A 23,504-nucleotide genomic window follows, 5' to 3' on the forward strand; every position below is an offset into this window, starting at 1 on the left:
ATTAATTTTCTACGAAACTGATGCATCTTTACGCAAAAAAAAAAAGGAAATTTCAAACTCGGCGAAACACAGAGTTTTTTCACATATATTATCAATTGCGGAAGTCGATAGATATCAGCAAACCTTTGTGCAAGAAACTGATTGGCTTTAACCCTTAAAAGGCATTGTGGGTGTTATATACCCCAACAAATTTTTAAACTCCTATAAACCATACTTAATTTAAAAAATGCAGTAAGTGTCGCAGACATATTTAGGAATTACAGTGTTTCATATATAAATATAAAATTGTCAAATATATTAATTCATTTCAAACCAAAAAAAAAAGTTTTTTCTACTTTAAAAGATAACCCTTTAACAAAATAATTGAATTTTTAACATAATAGTTGAATATTCAACCTAAGAAGACAAATGGTCAACGAAATAGTGTCATAGTTTTGATTTCAATAACAAAAATGAAATTTATACAACAAAAGAAACGAATTTTAAAAATAAAAAGGACGAATTTCCTACAAATAAAGATTTTTCACTCAAAAAATAAATAAAAGTTTATCGAAATTATTGAACCTTTGAACCAAAAGACAAATTTTCTTTATAAAAATTCAAATTTTCAAACAAAAAATATCAATGTTCAACAAAAAATTAATTTTCTACGAAACTGATGCATCTTTACGCAAAAAAAAAAAGGAAATTTCAAACTCGGCGAAACACAGAGTTTTTTCACATATATTATCAATTGCGGATCAGCAAACCTTTGTGCAAGAAATTGATTGGCTTTAACCCTTAAAAGGCATTGTGGGTGTTATATACCCCAACACATTTTCAAACTCCTATAAACCATACTTAATTTAAAAAATTCAGTAAGTGTCGCAATCTAGATTTAGGTAGAGACACTGACTCTAAGTAAATTCGTTTAGCATTAGAGTTCTGAAATTCCCGAGAATTTAAGTTCAGGTTATACAACCGAGAATATAACAGAATTTAGAAGAATTTAAGAGAATTTGAGAATTTATGATTTTTAACAATATTTTTATTTTTCCGGTTATATCAGCGGCTGAATATAAATTATTTTCTAGCTCAGACATATTCAGGAATTACAGTGTTTCATATACAAATTTAAAATGTCAAATATATTAATTCATTTGAAACAAAAAAAAAAGTTTTTTCCACTTTAAAAGATAACTCCTTAACAAAATAATTGAATTTTTAACATGATAGTTGAATATTCAACCTAAGCCAAAAAAGGCAATTTCAAACTAAAAAATTATTTGTTACAACAACAAAAAATGCGAATTTTTAACTAAAACATATCAATCTTAAAAAAATGGAAAAGTTTCATTTTCTGTTAAAAAATGAATTCTAAACAAAACAAAAAGAAGTATTTTCCACTAAACAGTTAATTTTTCAATCAGACATAAGCATTCAATAAAAAAATGACACAATGTAGTTTAACTTTGACCCAAGTAGTTGAATTTTCAATTTAAAAAAATTAATTTTTAACAAGATAATTAAACTTTTAACCAACGAGATAACTTTTCAACTTAAAATATAAATCTTTAAAAAAAAAGTGATTTCTTAACAAAGCGATTCAACCAAATATTTTAAATAAATTAGTTGAATTATCAAACAAAGAAGAACGATTTTTAACCAAAAAGTTGCATTTTCATACGAAAAATGAAATTTCTTCTATAACAGATGTAGTTTTAAATGAAAAAGATACATTTTCAAAAAAAATAGTGGAATTTTCCGTTGAATAAGGTTTTAGTCGAGTTTTAACTCAAACTATGAATTTTTTAACAATAAATAATTTTTTACGAAAAAAATGGAATTTTCAATCCTAAATGACGAATTTTTACCAAAAAATGATAACTTCTTAATAAATTTTTTATTACAAAAAAAGTTGAGTTTTCATCCAAAAAATATTCGATTTAACTCAGTAAATTCTCTTTTGAAATTTATTCTCCTTGTTTAAAAATTCTTCTTTTTACTTAAAAATGTAAGTATTCTAATTAAATAATAATAATCTTAGTCAAAAATTCATCTCTTAGGTTCGAAATAAAATTACTTGGCTGAAAGTTCAACTCTTTTGTTGAAAAATAAGCTGTTTGATTGAAAACTTGTTTTTCTTTTTCTTTGGATAAATAGGAATTTTCGCCGTAAATTTAAATATTTTGTTGATTTTTTTTGTTTAGTTGAAAATCATTATTCTTTTGAACTAAAAAAGTAACTATTGTTCCAGTTGAATATTCCATAATTTTTTTTTTTAATTTATCGTAAAGCAAAAGAATTTTTGTTTACAAAAAAAGTTGATTTTTCATCCAAAAAAAATACAGTTAACTCAGTAACATCAAAAATTGAATTTTTGTAACAAAGAAATAAGTTTTTACGAAAAAATTGAATTTTTAATTTAAAAAAACGAAGATTTTCTACCAAAAAGGATGATTTTTTAACAATATAGTTCAATTCTCTACCAGATTGTTGCATTTTTATCCCCAAAAAATATAAATTTTGTACTAAAACAGATGAATTTTTAATAAAAAACAAATTTTTTTTTATAAGTGGAACTTTCATTCAAAAAATATTTCAGTTCATTTTTCAACACCAAAATATACATTTTAAAGAAAAAGTCAACTTTTTTTACAAAATAGTTAAGTTTTCGAGAAAATAATATAATAGCCTAATTTCTGATAAAGAAGGTAAACTTTAAAATGAAAAAGACAAACTTTCAAAAAAAGAGTTAAATTTTCAACCGAAAAGTTTACGAAAAAATGCAATTTTGTGCTAATTAAAATAAATTCTGAAATTATCATAAATTCTCAGAGAATTTATTTCTCGGTTATATTCTCGGTAATATTCTCATTCTCGTCACCGTGCTCAAAGTAATATGACCGGCTCAGAACTCTATATAGCATACTGCGTCAAGCATCAGTAAACTAGCAGCAGCTGCTAAAAGTTGAGGTAAAAAAATCGTGGGGTCTCTAACACCCAGTGTGCACTTTGTGAGCGAAAAAGTAATTTCATTGATTTTTGTTTACTTTCTAACGTTAAGTATATCATATGAAGTGAAATAATAATTTTTTTTCGATTATTTCATACTCTTTTCTTTGTAGATGGCTTATAACTTACGGCAACGCGTCATGCGAGAGCAGCCATTTTATCATAAAATTGACTTTGCATCTGTGCAAATAAATATCTATTTTCAAAGCACCCATGTTGCAATTTTTTATATGAAAGTACACCATTTCAAAAATATAGTCATAAATTTTCAGGTTAAAATCATTAAAATTGCATGATTTAATACGTTGGGGTCTGTTACACCCACGATGCACTTTACCGTGACTTGTATCATGTATGCACTTTGAGGGTTAAATCATATAATAAGAACGATATAAAGGAAAACAAAGAGTTTATGTCTTTGGATTTATATTTACTAACATGAAAATATGCAAATTTAAAAATCCAAAATTAAACTAATTTTTTAATATGATGTGCAGGGAACCACTGAACCAGGATACCCGGGAATTTTATGAGATCGGGAAAAATCAGAAAATGAAAGTGAATTCATTTCTTGGGCGGGATTTTACAAATTTATTAGAAAAAAAAATCTGTCCATTTTTTATTTCAACAGTTTTTTAAATAAGTATTTGAATTTTTATCTTTTTCAATTATTAATATCATTTAGGTTACATTGCGTAATTCGAAATCCTGTCGGTTACAAATTTTCCATTTTAAATTCTAATTTTTAAGGGTAAATTTTTCATTTAAAGTATTTGAAAATGCATTTTTAAAGACTTAAAATAGGATTAGCGTTTGAAATCGACAATTTTGGATAAAAAAAAAGTTTTTAGTTGATCAATTGTGAATATAAATTATAATGATTTTCAGAATTTAACTATACATTACGGATTTAAAAGTAAATAATAATAGATTTTAAAAGACGATTCAGAATCAGTTCAAAATTTAAGAATTTCCTGATTTAAAAATTAAATTGTTTCAAATGGAAAGTCTTAGTACTTAAAAAAATGTAAGCACCCCATTTAAACTTTATGAACTATTTTTTATTTTTTAAATAACTTCAAAATAATATAATCATAATTAAAGGCTTTTCTTAAATTAAAAATATTGTTTTAGTCTTTTTCATGTAAAAACAATATTTATGAACACAAATTTCAAAACTAAACTTTTAACGTTACAATTTTCAATTTTCGATTTGAAAAAATTCAATTTATAAGTGTAAAATTGTTTAATCGTGATGCATAATAAATATTGCACACCTATCATTTCTAAAAAAATCGAGTAAGTTGAAGAGATATTTATAAATAAATTAAAAATTTGTAATGATTTCAAAAGAACAAAAAGCATTTTCTTAAGACCCCTAGGAAAATTGAAAATTAATTTTAAAAGATAATTTAAAAAGATTTCCGAAATTTTCAAAAATGAATCTGAAAGATTTTAAAGAAATGTTTTTTATTTTTCAGGATATAAAAAAAAATTGAAAGAATTCGAATCATTTTAAAAGATGTTTAGAAGTTCTGAAAACATTTCAATTCAAAATTCCAATTTTAAAGATGTTTCAAGATTTCGAAATAAAATTTTAAAGCTTTCAAAAGATTTTTAAAACTATTTGAAATGAAAATAATTTAACTTTTAATTTAACAAGTGTTTAGTTTAGAACAAAAATGTAATCGTTCAATTTTTGATATTTCTAACTTAAAACTGCTTGAAATTTTAAAACGATTTTTTTTTGCTTTAAATGGAAAATTTTTTAGCTTTCGAATTCGAATTTTTTAAATACAATGATTCAAAATCTTAAATTTAGTTAAAAATTCGTTTTTTTCGATAGAAAAATAATCTTTTTGTTTAAAAAGCCATATTTTTGGTTAAAAATTAAACATCTTGGTTTTAAAGTTGAATTACTATCTTTGAAATTAAAAAAAGGTCAACTTTTTGTCTGAGCATTCTTAAAATGTCGTCTTTTTTAGCAGTAAATTAATATTTTTGTTTAAAAATCCTCCTCTTTTTTAGTTGAAAATTCAACCTTTTGGTTGAGAGTTTATAAACTTTTTAAAAAATTAATTTTTTTTAGATAGAAAATTATTCTTTTTGTTTAAAAATCCATCTTTTTGTTGAAAAATTTGACAATTATACTTTAAAATTGAACTACTTTCTTAAAATTTAAAAAAAAAATCTTAAAAATTCAATTTTTTGGTTTAGAATTATTGAACTTTATTAAAAATTCGTAATTTTTGGTAGTTTAATTAATATTTCAGTTTAAAAATCATCTTTATTTGGTTTAAAATATAACTTTCTGATTGATAATTCTTGAATTTTGCAAAAAAATTCGTTTTTTTTCGGTAGAAAATGAATTTTTTTAATTTCCTAACATGAAAAATATGCAAAATTAAAAATCCATTATAAAACCAATTTTTAAAAATATAATGCTTCAAATATTTTTAAAACAATCGTTAATAATTAATAATTTCGAATCGAGAGCTTCTGAAATTAAAAAAAAATATATTTAACGATTTTGGACAATTTAATAAAAAAAAACAGTCGAATTGTATAATTTCTAAATCGAAGCCCTGCAAAGTAAAGAATTTTACTTTAAATTGAAAAATCACAAAAAACTTTAAAAAAATAGATATGATTTCAAAAAAGTGATGAATTTTCAAGTAAAATTGTAAATTGGAATAGTTTAAATTTGAACGAGAAAGGTGAATTTTCACATAAACTGATGCATTTTTAACTAGAATAATTGAATTTTTGGCCAGTGAGATAAATTTTTAACCAAGAAGATTTATTTCTACCAAAAAGGATGAATTTTCAATTAAAAAAGATTATTTATTAACCAAAAATTAAATTAACTGGAATACTTGCATTTTTAACAGAAAAGAGGAATTTTTAAACAAGAAGATGAACTTTCAAAGAAAAAGATAATTTTCTACAAAAAAATTGATTTTATAAAAAATACGTGAATTTTGAACGAAATAGTCGAATTTTCAATTAAAAAAGACAACATTTCAAACAAATGGTTGAATTTTGAAATAGAAAAGACCAATTAAAAAAAAGGAAGTACGTAGTTAAATTTTCAGTTAAAGATTGTCAGCCAAATTGATGAATTTTCAAATAAAATTCTGAATTTTCAACTGTAACAGTTGAATTTTAAATCAAAATGATGAATTTTCAACTAAAATTATAAATTGAACAGGAATACTTGAATTTTGAAACAATAATATTAATTTTCAAACAAAAAGATTAATTTTTTAACAAAAAATCCACTTTTTCAAAAAAATACATAAATTTTAAGATAAAAAAATTAATGCTCAACCAAAAAAAGACGAATTTTCAACTAAAAAAAAAAAAATCATTTTCAACCAAAAATCGAATAATCAACTGTAATATGTGAATTTCGTATCTACCAAAAATATAAATTTTTAATCATAAACATTAATTTTCTATCAAAAATACCAATTTTCCACAAATTACATAAATTTTCAAATAGTGTAATTTTTAAATAAAAAAATATAAATTTTCAACCAAACAATTGAGTTTTCATCTGAAAAAGATCAATTTTCAACCAAAAATAGAATAGTTGAATCTTCAATTAAAGGAGACCAATTTTCAGCCAAATTGTTGAATTTTGAACTAGAAAAGATCAATTTTCAACCAAAAATCTAACAGTTAAATTTTCAAATAGCGAAATTAATTTTCAACCAAACTGATGAAGTTTTCACTAAAATGATGAATCACCAACTGTACTATTTAAATTTTATATCTTACAAAAATAAAAATTTTTTCACATTAAGATTAATTTTCTATACAGAATACAAATTTTCCACAAATGACATAAATTTTCAAATAATTATTTTATGTTTTATATAAAATGTATAAATTTTCTACCGAAAATAGAATAGTTGAATTTTCCGTTAAAAATTATGAATCTTCAGCTGGAATTATGAAATTTTAAAATAACCATATGAATTTTCAACTAAAATGATAATTACCTAACTGAAATGCTTGAATTTTTACCAAAAAGGTGAATTTGTAAACAAAAAGATTAATTTTACCTAAAAAATACAATTTTTTTAAAACAAAATACAAGAATTTTAACGACATAGTTAAATTTTGAATAAAAGGAGACAAATTTTTAACTAAATAATTGAATTTTGAACTTGGAAAAGATTAATTATGAACAGAAAATAAAATAGTTACACTTTAGTAAACAAAAATAACAATTTTCATAATAACTGATGAATTTTCAACTAAAATGATGAATCCATAATTGGAATAGTTGAATTTTAATTAAAAAAAAAAAAGTTAAATAAAAAAATCAATTGGTTGCACTTTAAAAAAAATAATAATTTTGACTAAAAAAGATAAATTGTGAACCAAAACTTAAATAATTAAGTCTTGAGTTACGAAAATCAATGTTGAACCAAAAGAGAAATCTAAAGTAAAAAAGATCATTTTGCAACCAAAAATTGAATAATTAAATTTTCAGTCAAAAATAAATGTTGATACAAAAAAAAAAAGAATTTTTTAGTTTTTTCAATTGGATTTTTCAACCAAGTAAATTTATTTCTAACCTAAATGATGAATTTTCAACTAAAATAATGAATATTCAACTGGAATACTTGAATTTTCGAAATCAACAAAAAAAGAATTTTCAAACAAGGACATTAACTTTCGAAGAAAAAAAATCAATTTTTAACAGAAAAGTTGATCTTTAACAAAATATGTAAATTTCCAACTAAATAAATGAATTTTCAATTTAAAAAGACAAATTTACATATAAATTATCACATTTTTAACTGGAAAAGATCCATTTTTACACCCAAAATGCAACGGTTAAATTTTGAGTTGAAAAAATTAACTTTCAACCTACCAAAAAAATGAATTTTCAATTAATAACATTAATTTTCTAAAAAAATACGAATTTTGCACATATTACAGAAATTTTCAAAGAAATAGTTGACTTTTCAAATTAAAAATATTGAGTTTCAATCAAGTAGTTGAATTTTCATTCAAAAAGATAAAATTTCAATCCAAAATAGAATAGTTGAATTTTCCGTTAAAAATCTAGTTTTCAATAAAAAAAAACTCGTATTTTCAGCAAAAAATTACAATATTTAGTTGAAAAAGTTATTTTCTACAAAGTAGTAACATTTTTAAAAAGAGATGAATTTTTAATTGAAACCATCAATCTTCCAACAACAAAAGAATCGTTTTTAACAAGAGATTTTAGCTTTAACCGCAATCAATTGAATTTTCAAGAAAGAGAAAAGGTAAATTCTCGAAGCAAAATGTAAAAAAAAATATTATAATTCCGAAATATTTCCTTTTCGAAATACTACTTCTACTCTAAAAACTACTTGAAGCGCCTTCTTTTTCTCAAATTCTGAGGAAGGAACTTTTAAATTGTGACGAATTTTGACTTGGAACAGGGATTTTTACAAACTCCTTTTTTCTAAATCCCAGTTTTAATTCTTGAAAAAAATTCCCTGTTTCAAGGGAAACTGTATTTCTTTATCGAAACTCCCTGTCCTAAAATAAAAATTATACTTATTTTTACTCATATGCCCTGCATCAACTTTAGATAATACTTGAATTCACAAACTTAATTTAAAAATAATTTAACGAAATAATTGAATCTTCAATAAACAAAATTAAGTTTTAAAAGTTTTTAAGCCAAATAGTCGAACCTTTTTGAAAAACTTTGACTTTTAATCCAGAATAAAATTAATTTCTAACAGAGAGGTCATTTTTAATCAAGATTGCTCAATTTTTAACCAAACAGTTGGAATTTCAACAACAAGAAAGATGATTTTTCTACTAAACGAGATGAATTTTTAACAAAAATTGAGTTTTTAATTTCAAAAATCGAAAGTTTTCGAAAAATTAGACTTTAAAACTAGAACAGAAAAATTTCCAACAAAAAAGTTTATTTTCAATCCAGAAAGATGGATTATTAAGAAAATAAGTTTTTAAACAATCAGGTTCACTTAGAAACAAATAATTGCACTTTCAAGTAAAAGAGACAAATTTTGAATAAAAAAGTTAAATTTTCAACCAAACAGATGAATATTCAATCAAGAAAATCAATTTTCTACAAAGACAGAATAGTTTCCAACAAAATACGCGAATTTGCAAACAAATCGTCGAAGTTTCAATTTAAAAAAATAATTTTTGAATAAAAAATGGAAAAAGTAGAAATCACTTTTCTAAATTGACCAAAATTATTAAAACAATTTGAATTTTTTCAGCGACCAATTTGCGAAAATAGTAGCATTAGCGTAATTTTTATCAAAATAATAGTCAAAAAATAAATATTAAATAAATTAAAATAAAGTAATTAACAATTTAACTTACATTTCGTAGGCATGTAGTCAGCGTAAGTTTCTGCAACACCCATTTCTTCATCATCAACCTCTTCTTCCTCTTGCATGCCTTGTTGCATGTTCATCTTGCTCGGATCTGCAGCATTCATCCACATTTGCTGCAGCCCTTTCCCTGAATAATATAAATTCTCCCAGGTTAATATAAAAACATTTGCACGTTTCTTTTTTTTCTTTCTTTCTTTTTTTTTTTTTTTTTTTTGAAATTATCAGTTAAGACAAACCTGTGAGTCCTCCAAAATTCGACATTCCGCCTTGATTCAGATATTGCAACAAGGGATTAACTCCCATATTCATGCCAGCCATTCCCATAAGATTTGTCATTCCCATTAGATTACTAATGTCCAAGCCCATGCCTGTCCATTAAAAACGACTTATTAAAATTTGGTATAAAATATAAATCGTATTCAAAATAGACATTTAAAATTTATATAAAAAAGTAGTTAATATGATGAACCGAAGATTTGATGTTTTAAGATAAAATTTTAATACAGGGTGGCCGTTTTAGTCGATGAAATAAATTCCCGGTCATTTCCGGGTTCGCAAACATTTTTCACGGTCAATGAAAAAAAATGGAACACAAGCTAAAAAAATTTTCCACTTTAGGTAATAAAAACTGAGCTGCAAATGAAAGTACTCAAATTGGAACTGTTAAATTTTGTACTTTTAAAATTGAAATTGAAAAGTTTTTCATTAAAAAATGTATTCAAATGCTCAATAATTTACGCGTATAAAACTAAAGGTACTAACATTTTTTAATAGAAAAAAAAATATAAATCCACGTTATCATTTTCAATGCTCTAAATTTAAAAATCAATCAATGAACTTTAAAATTTTCAAAATGATCTAATTTTCAAAAACTATCTAATTTGTTTTAAATTTAAAATTATTTTGAAAACTTTTTCCAGAACTTATAAATATCTGACAAAATAAATTGAATCTTTTCTATAATTTTAATAAATTTGTAGATGAAATTCGAGTAATTTTAAGAGATATGTATTTTAAACAAATTAGATTCTTTTCAAAAATTGTAAAAGGCTTCAAAAGAATAAAAACATTTTTTCAAGATTCCTAGGAAAATTAAAAATAACTTTTCATTTTGAAAAATTATTTTAAATAAAAAAAAATTTTTATGATAATTTTTTTTCTTTTTCAAACTTCTAAATATCTCTTAAAATTACTCAAATTTTTTCTACAAATTTTCATTTGTAAATTATACATCAAAATTAAAAAATTTCACTTTCAAATTAAGAAATTTTCAAATATAACAATTAAAATTGTAACGTTTAAAGTTTAAAGGCTCTTCGAAATTTTAACGATTCCGGGCTTTCTATGTCAAACAATTCAGTTAAGGGGAGATTCTGGTCATCCATGTCCTTATTTTTTTAGTTTTCAAAGAATTTTATTTAATAGTAAAAATAATGTGTTTCTTCTAAATTTTGTACAGTGTAAAGTATAGAGGTTGAAGTAATAAAAAAAAAAATGTTTTTCTTTGTTTTTGTTTACAAAATGGCGCCTCAAAAATGTCCTTTTCAGCTTTCGCTCAAATATTTCGGGAACGGTTGACCCGAAATCAAAAAATAAAAAAGATTTATAATCTGTATAGTTTTGGCTATCGTGTGAACTACAATCAGAATTTTTTTTTGAAAGAAACAAACAAAATGGCGGACTTTTTAATTTTTTGAAGTTTTCCATCTTGAAAGACAGCTCGAGCGTATTTACCACAAAAATATGAAAAATTTTTTTCTCGATTTTTTGAAAAATTATGACCAGAATCTCCCCTTAAAGATTCTTTAATTTTAAATATTTGGTTTCAATTTACTTGTCTTAAATAAAAATGCAAATAATTGAATGGGTTAAAAATGGAATATTTTAGACTGAAACAATATTTTAAATTTAATTAAATCCTTTAATTAAGAATATATTATTATGAAGTTATTTTTAAGTTGAAAATAGTTTATAAACTTTAAGTAAAAGTTCAAGTTTTAGCGTTAAAGTAGGAAAATTCTTAAATTTTGAACTGATTTCAAATCGTTTTTGTGCACTTTGTATTACTTTAAGTAAAGATAAATTTAAAAAATGTATTTGTTTAATAAATATAAATGTTTTTATCCAAAATTTTTTAACATTAAAGCCTTTTATTTTTTATTTGTTCAAGTCTTTAAGATTACAGGACATTATTAAATATAATATAAATATAATATAAATATAATATAAATATAATAAATTTAAAAAATTATTTTAAATGATTAAAATTTTAATTCTGTAGAATTGATTTTGGTTTACAAAATAAGGGAATACATTCTTTTCAGTAAAGTTAAAACAGGTTTCATATTGAATTCAATATGAAAAGCTTTAAATTCATAATCTTTCAAATCAAACTATTGCAACTTAAAATAGATTAATTTCCAAATAAAAAAAAAAACACGAATTTTGGAGAAAATACATAAACTCTTGACCAAATAGTTACATTTTCTGCTAAAAAAGGACAATTTTCAACCAAAAATGGAATAGTTATATTTCATATTAAAATCAATAATTAACAAAAAAAGAATTTCCAACAAAATAGTTAAATTTTCAAACAAATAAATTAATTTTCAACAAAATTCATGAATTTTCAACCAAATAATGCAAATTTCCACTAAAAAAAAAAACATTTTTCATGCAAAATGGAACAATTAAATTTGCAATTCACAAACTTAATTTAAAAAATAATTTAACGAAATAGTTGAATCTTCAATCAACAAAATTAGGTATTAAAAGTTTTTAAGCCAAATAGTCGAACCTTTTTGAAAAACTTTGACTTTTAATCCCGAATAAAATTAATTTTTCACAGAAAGGTAATTTTTAATCAAGATCGCTAAATTTTTAACCAAATAGTTGCAATTTCAACAACAAAAAATATGAATTTTATACTAAACGGGATGAATTTTTAACAAAAATTGAGTTTTTAATTTAAAAAATCGAAAGTTTTGGAAAAATTAGACTTTAAAATTAGAACAGAAAAATTTCCAACAAAAAAGTTCATTTTCAATCAAGAAAGATGGATTATTAAGAAAATAAGTTTTCAAACAATCAGGTTCACTTAGAAACAAATAATTGCACTTTCAAGCAAGAGACAAAATTTTAAATAAAAAAGTTTAATTTTCAACCAAAAAGATAAATATTCAATCAAGAAGATCAATTTTCTACAAAGAAAGAATAATTTCCAACAAAATACGTGAATTTGCAACCAAATCGTTGAAGTTTCCATTAAAAAAAAATAATTTTTGAATCAAAAATGGAACAGTCATATTTTCAGTTACAAAATTAAATTTGAGCCAAACAAAAAAAAACAACGAATTTTCAACAAAAAGGTTGAATCGTCAACCAATAAAATGAACATTTTCAAATTTTGAAGCTAAAAAGTACAATGTTTTTAAAAACTTTTGTGTTTTACGCCCCATATCAATAATAATAATTTTCTACCAAGAAAGACTAATATTGTGCAAAATACATGAATTTTGAACCAAATAGTTGAAGTTTTTACTAAAAAATATAATTTCTTAATAAAAAATGGAACATTAAAATTTTCCGTTAAAAAAATTAATTTTCAACAAACAAAAAAAAACGAATTTTCTACGAATCAGGTAATTCGTCAACCAATAAAATGGATTTTTTAAAAACATTTTCAAGAGTAAAACTACAATTTTTTCTAAAACCTTTGACTTTAAATTCAGAAGATAAAATTTCAACAAAAAAGGTAATTTTCAACCCAGATAGCTGAATTTTCAACCAAATCGTTGCAATAAAAAAAATGAATGAAAAAATCAATTAAAAATAATAATAATTTTCAACCAAGAAAGATGAATTATCAGCCAATTAGCTGAATTTTGAACGAAACAAAACTTTCAATCAGAAGAGACGAATTTTTTATTTAAAAAACTTGAATTCTTTTTAAATAAATACATGAATTTACAAACAAATAGTTGACTTTTCAACTAAAAAGAACTATTTTCAACCAAAACCGTAAAAATTAAACTTTCGGCAAAAAAAAATCATGTAAAAAAATACTTTAAAACAAAATAGTGAAATTATCAACTAAAAAGATAAATCTTCCAACAAAACGGCGGAACTTTTAACTATTAGAGATTTTTCAGTCAAGATTGAAAAATGAGTTCATGAAATATGTTGAAATTTCGAGCCAAAAAAGAAAGTTTCTGTTTTAAACAGTTTAATTTTAAACCGAAAATTATTAATTTTCAAATAAATATTTCAAACTTTAACAAATAAAATGAATTTTTTAAACCTTTTAATCCAAAAAGTTGATTGCTTTTGAAAAACTTACTTTAAATCCCGAAAAAATGTATCACCAAAACTGCGGAATATGCATTTTAATTTTAAGTAAAAAAATAATTTTCACCTAAAAACGAAGTTGAATTAAAAAAAATTTTAATCAAGAAAATGAATTTTCGAACATGTAATTTATTTACCAAAAAAAACAACGAATTTTCAACTGTAAAAAATAAAATTCAACAAAAAAGAAAAACAAAATAATATATTTCAATTTTCAGCTCAATTTAATTAATTTTCATGTCAAAAACAACACATTTTTTCAACAGAAAAAGTTCAATTTTCAACGAAAGAAATGTTTAATCTTTACAAAAAAAGAAAACAACGCACTTACGTTAAAATGCATGCATTTTTAACTACGATGAATTATCAACAAAAAATGCAATAGTTGAATTTTTATTTAAAACATAATTTTTAAAAAAAATGTTCAATCTAAGAAATGAAATTTCAAACAGACTGAAAAAAATTCTGTCAGAAAATTAATTTATAACTTAGAAGTTTAATTTTTTACCAAAAAAGATGTATTTTCAAGAAAATACATGAACTTTCTACTAAAAAATATCCATTTTGAAGCATAATACAGTAGCTAAATTTTTAGTTAAAATAAAATAAAATTATTTTTAACCAAAAAAAAAACGAATTTTTAATAAAAAATGGAAGTTATATTAAAATAAAAACTAATGTCAAATCAAGAAGATTACTCCACAAAAAAAAGAGTATTTTTATTCAAATACATGAATTTCTAACTATTAATTTTCAACCAAAAATGTAATTGTTAAATTTTGATGTGAAAAATTATTTTCAACAAAAAATGAAATAGATTTTTATTTAAAAAAAAAAATGAAATTTCAACTTAAGAAATATAAATCTTCAAGAAAAATAAATATATTTTCAATCAAAGAAATGAATTCTCATCGAAATTGAAAAAACTTCGGTCAAAAAATTAATTTTTAACTCAGAAATCTAATATTCGACCAAAAAGATGTATTTTTAATCAAATACATGAACTTTCAACTAAAAAGGATCGATTTTGAAGCACAATACAGTAGCTAAATTTTTAGCTAAACATTTATTTTTAACCAAAAAAAAAAACCAACTTTCAATAAAAAATGGAAGTTATATTTTAAACAAAGAAAAATTAATGTTGAACCAAGCAGATTACTCTACAAAGAAAGAAAACGTATTTTTATTCAAATACATGAATTTTTAACTATCAATTATCAACAACAAAATTGCAATAGTTAAATTTATATTCAAAAAATTATTTACAACCAAAAATGAAATAGTTTGATTTTAATTTTAAAAAAAATTAATTTTCAAACTAAAAAATAGAAATTACAAAAAAAAATTTTAATCAAAGTAATGAACTTTCAACTAAATTAAAAAACGGTTTAATTTTTAGTTAAAATATTTCAATTAAAAATTTAAGTTATATTTTGAACTAAAAAATTAATTAGCTGAATTTTGAATTAAACAAAACTTTCAATCAGAAGAAACGAATTTTTTATTTAAAAAACTTGAATTTTTAATGAAATGCATGAATTTCCAAAAAAACAGTTGACTTTTCAGCTAAAAAGAACTATTTTCAATTAAAATCGCAAAAATTAAAATTTCAGCACAAAAAATTAATTTAAAACAAAATAGTGAAATTTTCAACTAAAAAATTAATTTTTAACTACAGTGATAAATTTTCCAATAAAACGGACGAACTTTCAACAATTAGAGTTTTTTCAGTCAAGATTGGAAAATAAGTTCATGAAATATATTGAACTTTCGAGCCGAAAAAGGAAGTTTCTGTTAAAAAGTTGAATTTTTAACAGAAAATTATTATTTTTCAAATAAATATTTTTATCCTTAACAAATAAAATAAATTTTTTAAATCTTTTAATCCAAAAAGTTGAATGCTTTTGAAAAACTGCCACTTTTAATCCGGAAAAAAATGAAAACTTTTAGTTTCGATAAGCTAAATTTTCAAAAAAAAAGTTAATTTTTTCGAATTTACGCAAAAAATTTGATATTGCGATTTAAAAAAAAATATATTTTACTCTTACAATTCCGAAAAAAAAAAAAAAAACAACTACATATAAAATTTCTCTGACAATTCCAGGTTTTCCAGATGAGCAGACACCCTGTATTATATTATTTTTTAATCGACAAGGGGTTTGATGAGTGTGAGTCACAACATTAATTGATTAGTATCTTCAATAATTACACAATAATTTTAAAAGATACATATTTTATCATTTCATTTTATATAGTGATTGCTGAAAAAAAAAGTTTTTTGCACAAGGTCGACTTACTTTGCTGTAAAAAAGCAGCAGGATTGAATCCTCCTAAATTCCCCAAAGGAGGAAAACCCCCATAAGGTCCGCCTGCACCTAGACCACCTAATTGACCTAGTTGGTTCTGTCCCATAAAATTAGGAGGTCCACCTTGAGATCCTCCTACTCGCACCATTTCGTATCCTGGCGTTGAATTCTTTGTGACAAGTCCGCCGGGAATTTTACCCCCAAATTTCTGATTTAAGGCTATAAAATGAAGTTTGGACAAATTTTGATACCAATTTTAAAAAGAAAATATAATAAAAACCTCATTAAAAAAATGTGTATCTAATATTTTTCAAATTCACGAATAATCAATTAAATATTTTACAACTAGGCGATGTAAATATCTTTAGAGAGAAAATCTTGAATGATAGAATGACGAATGAATCTTCAAAGTTGATGAATGCAATTTTTAAAACCTATAAGTTTAATCAAGGGGAATCTTTTTGAGGATTTAGGGACGTTTTTTTTTTAGAACAGTTTTATTAATTTTTATTGTTAAAAAGATCTAGTCACAGAAAACGTGTTATTATTTCACATAATATAATTGGGGAAAATCTGTATTACGTTAAGGTTAGCAAAATAGAATTAGAAATTAGAATTTATAACGAAAACGGTAAGAGAAAAAATGCAATCCCTACTTACCAGTCATTGCACCAGGAGTTTTAATGTCTGGATTTGGTGGCAAATCTAGAGGTTTCTCGTCCTTTACGGTTGCAATTGCTGCAGCTGTTGCAAGATCTTTGCCCCCACCTGAAAATTTTTGCAAAAAAAAAAAAAATGCAATTTGGATATTTAAGAAGATTTTTACATTATTTTTTGGTTTGTGAAAATTTTGCAAGGTAATTGAAATTTAAAAAAATGTACTCAAAATGGAACTCTTCTTAATTGTCAACCTTTAAAATTTAAGTTTCATAAATTTTTAATTCAAACGCTCAATAATTTATAGGTATAAAATGGAAGCTTTCATGAATTTCTAATTGAAAAATTTTTAATTAAATATCTTTGATCTTTAAAAATGAAAAATATAAACTATTTTTAACTTTTATCAATTGAAAAGTTCGAAGATATTTGGCTAAAAATATAAAGTTTTTTTTTCTTTAATCCTTCTTCTAATTAGGAAAAAAGATTGAAAATCGAAATTGTCTCCCTTCCAACTTAATAAAAATACTAAAAATAAAATATCACCCTCTCACAATTAAAAAAAAAAAAAAACAGATTGAAAATATAACGCTCCCCCTTCAAATCAATAAAATGATTAAAAGAAAAAATGGACATTTCCAATTTAGACTAAAATAGTCAAACTTTCGTCCTTTCCAATTATATAAAAATATTAAAAATAAACAATGTCCCTTTTACAAACCAGAAAAAAATTCTTCGCAAAAAACCTGTAAAATAAAAAAAATTTTTAAATTTCTTTTAAGACTTCTTCGACAAATATGAAATTTTCAAAAATGTTTTTGAATTTTTTCAAGGAACTTAGGAAAATTATATTTATAAAACCTCAAAAACAAAAAAAAGCTTAAAAAATAAATAGTTATTTGACATTTTTGTTCCTTTTTGAGTAATTTTTTCTAATACTATTTTGTTGAAAACTCGCTTTTTTGTGTGAATTTAACTGTATTCGATAAACTCAAACTATAATCTTAAAATTTATAGGTGAAAGGGCTATAAAAACAATTTTTTCAATATAAGACAACCATTTTTTTAAATATTTTTTTTTACCGAAAAATGCATTAGCTACATTTTTTGGTAAAGTAATTTTTTAAAAAACTTCTATAAAATACATGAATTTTTGACAAAATATTTACATTTTCAAAGGATGAAATAAATTAATTTTCCACTAAAACTGCGGAATATGTCTTTAAATTTTTTGTAAAAAAATAATTTTCATCTAAAAACGAAGTTTTAACAAAAAAAAATTTTAATCAAGAAGATGAATTTTCGAATATATAATTTTCTTTACAAAAAAAAAAAACAACGATTTTTCAACTGGAAAAAAGCAATCTTCAACAAAAAACAAACAAAAATGGTATAGTTAAATTTTCAGCTCAAATAAATTAAACTTACCAAGAATATTAATCTTTACAAAAAAACAAAAACAACGATTTTTCAACTGGAAAAAAGCAATCTTCAACAAAAAACAAACAAAAATGGTATAGTTAAATTTTCAGCTCAAATAAATTAAACTTACAGAAAAAAAACAACACATTTTTTCAAATAAATAATTCAATTTTCAACGAAATAAATTGATTTTAAACTAAAAATGGTAAATTGACACCCAAAGAAATAAATTTTTAACTAAATTGATGAATCTTCAATTCAAAAAATTAATTTTTAACTTTGAAGATTAATATTGACAAAAAAAAACCCCCCCCGACTAACATGAGTTTTCAACAAAAAATGCAATAGTTAAATTTTTATTTAGAAAATTATTTTCAACCAAAAATTAAGTAGTTCGATTTTTATTTTTAAAAAATGAATTTTCAACCTGAGAAATAAAAATTTTCAAAAAAATATATAAATTTTCAATTAAAATTCAATAGTTATATTTTTAGTTAAAAAAACAAATATTTTGAACCAAAAGAAAGAACTTTCAATATAAAATGGAAGTTTTTATTTTAAAATCATTTTAACAAAAAATGAGTTAGATTTTTATTTTGAAAAAAATAAATTTTCAACCTAAGAAATATAAATTTTCAAGAATAAAAAAAATATTTTTAATCAAAGACATGAATTCTCATCTAAATTAAAAAAACTTCGGTCAAAAAAATTAATTTTCAACTAAGAAGTTAAATTTTCTGCCAAAACGAAAAATTTTCAATAAAATACATGAATTTTCAACTAAAAAAAGATCGATTTTTAACCAAAATGCAATAGTTACATTTTTAATTGAAAAAATGTAAAAAAAATGCAATAAAAAATGTAAGGCATATTTTAACCAAAAAATTAATTTTTAACCAAGAATATTAATCTTTACAAAAAAACAAAAACAAAAAAAAACGTTTTTTTTTTATCAAAATACATTCATTTTTAAATAAGAAAGATCAATTTTCAACGAAAAAAACAATAATTAAATTTGTAATTAAAAAATTATTTTCTAACTAAATTAAGTAATTTTAATTTTTTTAAATTATTTTTTAACCTAAAAATAGATATTTTCTCAACAAAACAATTAAAATAAAAATCATGAATTTTCAATAAAATTGATGAATATTCAACTAAAAAATTAATTTTTAACTAAGAAGTTTAATTTTCTGTCAAAAAGATGTATTTCCAATAAAACACGTGAATTTCCAACTAAAAAAAAAGATCGATTTTTAACCAAAAGCAAGTTACATTTTTAGTTAAAAAATTGTAAAAAAAAAAAATTTCAATAAAAAATGTAAGTTATATTTTAAACAAAAAAAATTAATTTTAACCAAGAATATTAATCTTTACAATAAAAACAAAGTATTTTTTCTTATAATACATTAATTTTTGACTACGAAAGATCGATTTTCAACAACAAATTCAATAATTCAATTTGTAATTAAAAAATTATTTTAAACCTAAATTAAATCGTTTTTATTTCAAAAAATTAATTTTTAACATAAAAATAGAAATTTCATCAACAAAAAAAAGAACTTTCATCAAAATTAATAAATTTTCAACTAAAAAATTAATTTTTAACCGAGAAGATTAATTATCTACTAAAAAGACGTATTTTCAATAATATACATGAATTTTTAACACTGAAGAAAATCAATTTTCAACCAAAAATGCAATAGTTAAATTTTTAGTCAACATTTCAAAAAAAAATTTTTTTTAATAAAACATTTTCAACTGAAAATGATATATTCCGAAACAAAAATGGAATAGCTATATTTTTAACTAATAAAACAAATTTTTAACAAAACAAAATTGAAATTATTAAGAAAATAGTTAAATTTTCAATTCCGAGAGAATTATTTTCCAAGAAGATTAATTTTCAATCAGAAAAGTTGAACTTTCAATAAGACATGAATTTTGAAATAAAAAGATAAATTTTTAAGCAAAAATGCAATAGTTGAATATTTAGTTTAAAAAATTGTGTTTAACCGAAAAAAATAGATTTACGAATAAAAAAAGCAAAATTTAGAACCAAAAATTGATTAGTTAAACTTGAAACTTAAAAAATGAATTTTTAACAAAGAAAATCAAAATTTTCAACAAATTAGTTAATTTTTCAAACCAAAATAATAATTTTTCCATTAAATCGTTGAATTTTCAACTAAGCCGATTAATTTTCTACCCAAAAAAACGAATTTTCAATAAAATTCATGAATTTGAAAATCAAAAGGTTAAATTTTGAAAGTGTCCCATTCGAAAATTAAAAAAAGTATTTGTTCATGATAAATAAAAATGTTCGTGAGTGTTAATCTATCGTGTTGAAATATTATTTTTCTCTGTAAAATAAACGATTCTTGTAAAAAAAAACAAAAAAAAAAAAACGAATTTTGTATATCCAAAAGCAGTTATTTAATTTAATTTCTTGAGAAGAATGTTCGATAACAATAAAAAATGTAATCTTCCAGTATTAAGTTGTAATAAAACATTAATTCTTCATGATTCCACAAGAAAATCGAGATAAGAAAAATTAACTCACCAGGGACTTCAATCTTGTCAGGATCTTCGTCATCGTCAAAATCACTTCCACTGCTCTCATCGCTCACAGATTCTTTAAATCGGGTTGTTGCCTGTTTCAAAAATATCTAAAGTTGATCAATTTGGTTCACAAAAATTAAATTTCGAAGAACTCGTTCCAAAATCTTTCAATTCTCAAATGCACAACATTTAAAAGAAATTTACTTTTTTTTTTAGATAATCGTTTTAAATAATGTTCCTTAATTTGTAAGAAATGTATCGAAATGGCGAATTTTTTGAAAATAATGATTCCAGACTCATTTTTTCAAATTGATAAATGTTTATAACACTTTTAAGGTTATGTGTCTTCTATATTTATAAAATTTTTATTAATAAAGTTGTCTAGCTCCTGTGAATTTGTTAATTTGTCTATCGATTAAAGGTCATAATCAAATCAATAAAGAGAATATAATTAACATATATAGTAGTAAACTAATTAAAACGTGTTAATTTTTGCGCGCTTTTTCAAACACGAGTTCGCGAACGAACTCATTCGTTTATCTCATTGTCATCTCCACAGATCAGATCTCGCACGCGAGAAATAGGTTATGTTCCGATCAACGACAAAAAAAAAGCATGAATAAAAAATAACAAAAAATATTTGAAAGTGTAAAAGAAAAAATAATACCCCTGTTTCAAAACCAAAAAAACAATACTCTAGACAATTCAAAAAAAAATAAAAATCTGCAATTTTTTTTTTGCAAATCAGCTAGTCACTCGATCGTAAATTTTTTCCTATTTTCAACTAACGTGAATAAACAATGATTCAGGAGTTCAGGATGAATAAAAAACGACCTTCTATACATACGATTTAAAAAGGAAAAAAAGTGCACGAAAAAAAAGTGTCGAGTATGGCGTGCTCCGAAAAAAAATGCTTTTTGCAAGTCCACAAATTCGCAGAGATGTTGCGATTTTCTTGAAATCTGTGGGTAATTGATCAAACGAAATTGCAAATTTTCTCATTTTCTTCTTTACGAATGCTATCCCCAAGGAGAAGCTCCTTGCCCTCGGAACGAAAAAACGCGCGTATAGAAAAGTTCCGGTGATTCGCGAATAAACTTACCATGGTTTCGGTTTTTCTTCAGTCGTTGTCTTCCTCGTACCTCGATTTGAGAAATCGATTGAAACCCGACAATGCGTTGTTAGTTTGGTTGTAATCGACAAAACGCGAAGGGAATAATACCACGACAACTGACTCCTCCGACGTTCTCGCCGAGAATGGCAGGGCTTCAAAACGTCTTCGGCGAATTCCCCGTATTCCCAAATTCAATCTCCGATATTATTCAGTCAATCCCCGATATTCAGTTCATCCCCAAAATTATTTATCGTGCATTTTGCATTCTGCCTGGCCCAAAGTAATATTTTTTTATCCACGTCCGGCCCAGTCGGTGCACCACGATGCAAATACTGACAAAAACTAAACACACGCGTTGAGATGGAAATGGCTAAGCGACGTTGCCGGATTTCCGAATTCCAATTTCTAGCCAACGCGCGAAAAAAATTTAAATTCGAGTCAATTTTTAAATATCAAGTGTTCGAAATCGGCACGTTAGACTAATTCAAAAAGTAATGTAGTGCAGAATTTAGACTTTTTTTTATTCCCCTATTGTTCCTCTTTTTTTGAAAACTCTTTTTTCTCTGTTTCCAAGAAATTTTCTCTATTTCTCCCCTTCTTCTCGTCTTTTTTTTTGCTTTAATGCGAACTGAATTATAGTATAACCCAATTAACAAATCCAATGTTTTTGAGTCGTCTTTTTGGGTTGAAAATTAATCTCATTGGTTGATAATTAATATTTTTATTTAAAAATTCAACAATTAGGTGGAAGATACAACTTTTTTGTTGAAAATATATATTTTGGTTAAAAATTCAACTATTTTGTTGAAAAATCGTTTTACTTTAGGTGGAAAATTAATCATTTTGGTTGAAAATTTAACTGTTTTAATGTTCAGTCTTTTTTCGAAAATTCGTCTTTTTCGTAGAAAAATATTCTATTTGGATTGAGGAATGAACTATTTTGCTGAAAATTCGAATTTTTTTATAGAAAATTAATCTTTTTTTTAAGGATTCAACTTTCGTTGAAAATTTGTCTTTTTGTTTAGACAATTAATTTTTTCTTCAGAAAAAATATTTGACCATTAATCAGCAATATCTAATATCAGAAATTAATTGATAATCTTTTTGGCTGAAAATTCAAATACTTGCTAGAAAATTCATTTGTTTTTAAAAACAAATTCATGTATTTTGTAGAAAATTCATCCTTTTTTGGTAGAAAATCAATTTGTTTTTATTTCAATTTAAATTAATTTCAAATTTAAATTAATTCCACTTTTTTTATAGAAAATTCTTCTTTTTGGCTTAAATATTCATTTTTTTCAAAATCAATCCATTTGGTTGAAGATTCAACTTGTTTTTGAAAACTTATATTTTTGTTCAAAAATTCAACTATTTTGTAGAAAATTATTCTGGTGTGTTGATAATCCATCTTTTTTTGTTGAGGATTCCACTAATTTGTTAGAAAATCGTTTTTTTTTTGTTCAAAATTAATCTTTTTTGTTGAAAATGCATTTTTTTAAAGAATATTCGTCTTTTTTGGAAGAAAACTTTTTTTATTGAGGATTTACCTATTTTGTTGGAAATGTAATTTTTATTATAAAAAAATTCGTCTTTTGGCCTGGAAAATTATACTTTTTGGTTTCAAATTCAATTATTTTATGGAAAATACGTCCTTTTAGTGAAAAATCAATTTTGTTGTTTGAAAATTATTCTTTTTTTGTTAAATATACATGTATT

General features: G+C 23.2%; 1 protein-coding gene across 1 annotated transcript in view; it reads right to left on the minus strand.

Annotated features, from left to right (window-relative positions):
• The window catches only part of LOC117176023 (protein strawberry notch), an 87,927-nt gene extending 65,805 nt beyond the window's left edge, over positions 1–22,122 (minus strand). Inside the window, exons 1-6 of the mRNA XM_033365986.1 lie at positions 21,777–22,122; positions 20,676–20,766; positions 16,694–16,801; positions 16,025–16,252; positions 9,617–9,748; positions 9,367–9,507 (exon numbers count right to left, since the gene is read on the minus strand). Coding sequence (XP_033221877.1) covers positions 9,367–9,507; positions 9,617–9,748; positions 16,025–16,252; positions 16,694–16,801; positions 20,676–20,766; positions 21,777–21,779 — 703 coding nt within the window. The 5' untranslated portion in view covers positions 21,780–22,122. The remainder of the gene's footprint in view (positions 1–9,366; positions 9,508–9,616; positions 9,749–16,024; positions 16,253–16,693; positions 16,802–20,675; positions 20,767–21,776) is intronic.
• Between the last annotated feature and the right edge of the window lie 1,382 nt (positions 22,123–23,504).

Source organism: Belonocnema kinseyi, chromosome 7, assembly GCF_010883055.1.
Source record: "Belonocnema kinseyi isolate 2016_QV_RU_SX_M_011 chromosome 7, B_treatae_v1, whole genome shotgun sequence".
NCBI lineage: Eukaryota > Metazoa > Arthropoda > Insecta > Hymenoptera > Cynipidae > Belonocnema > Belonocnema kinseyi.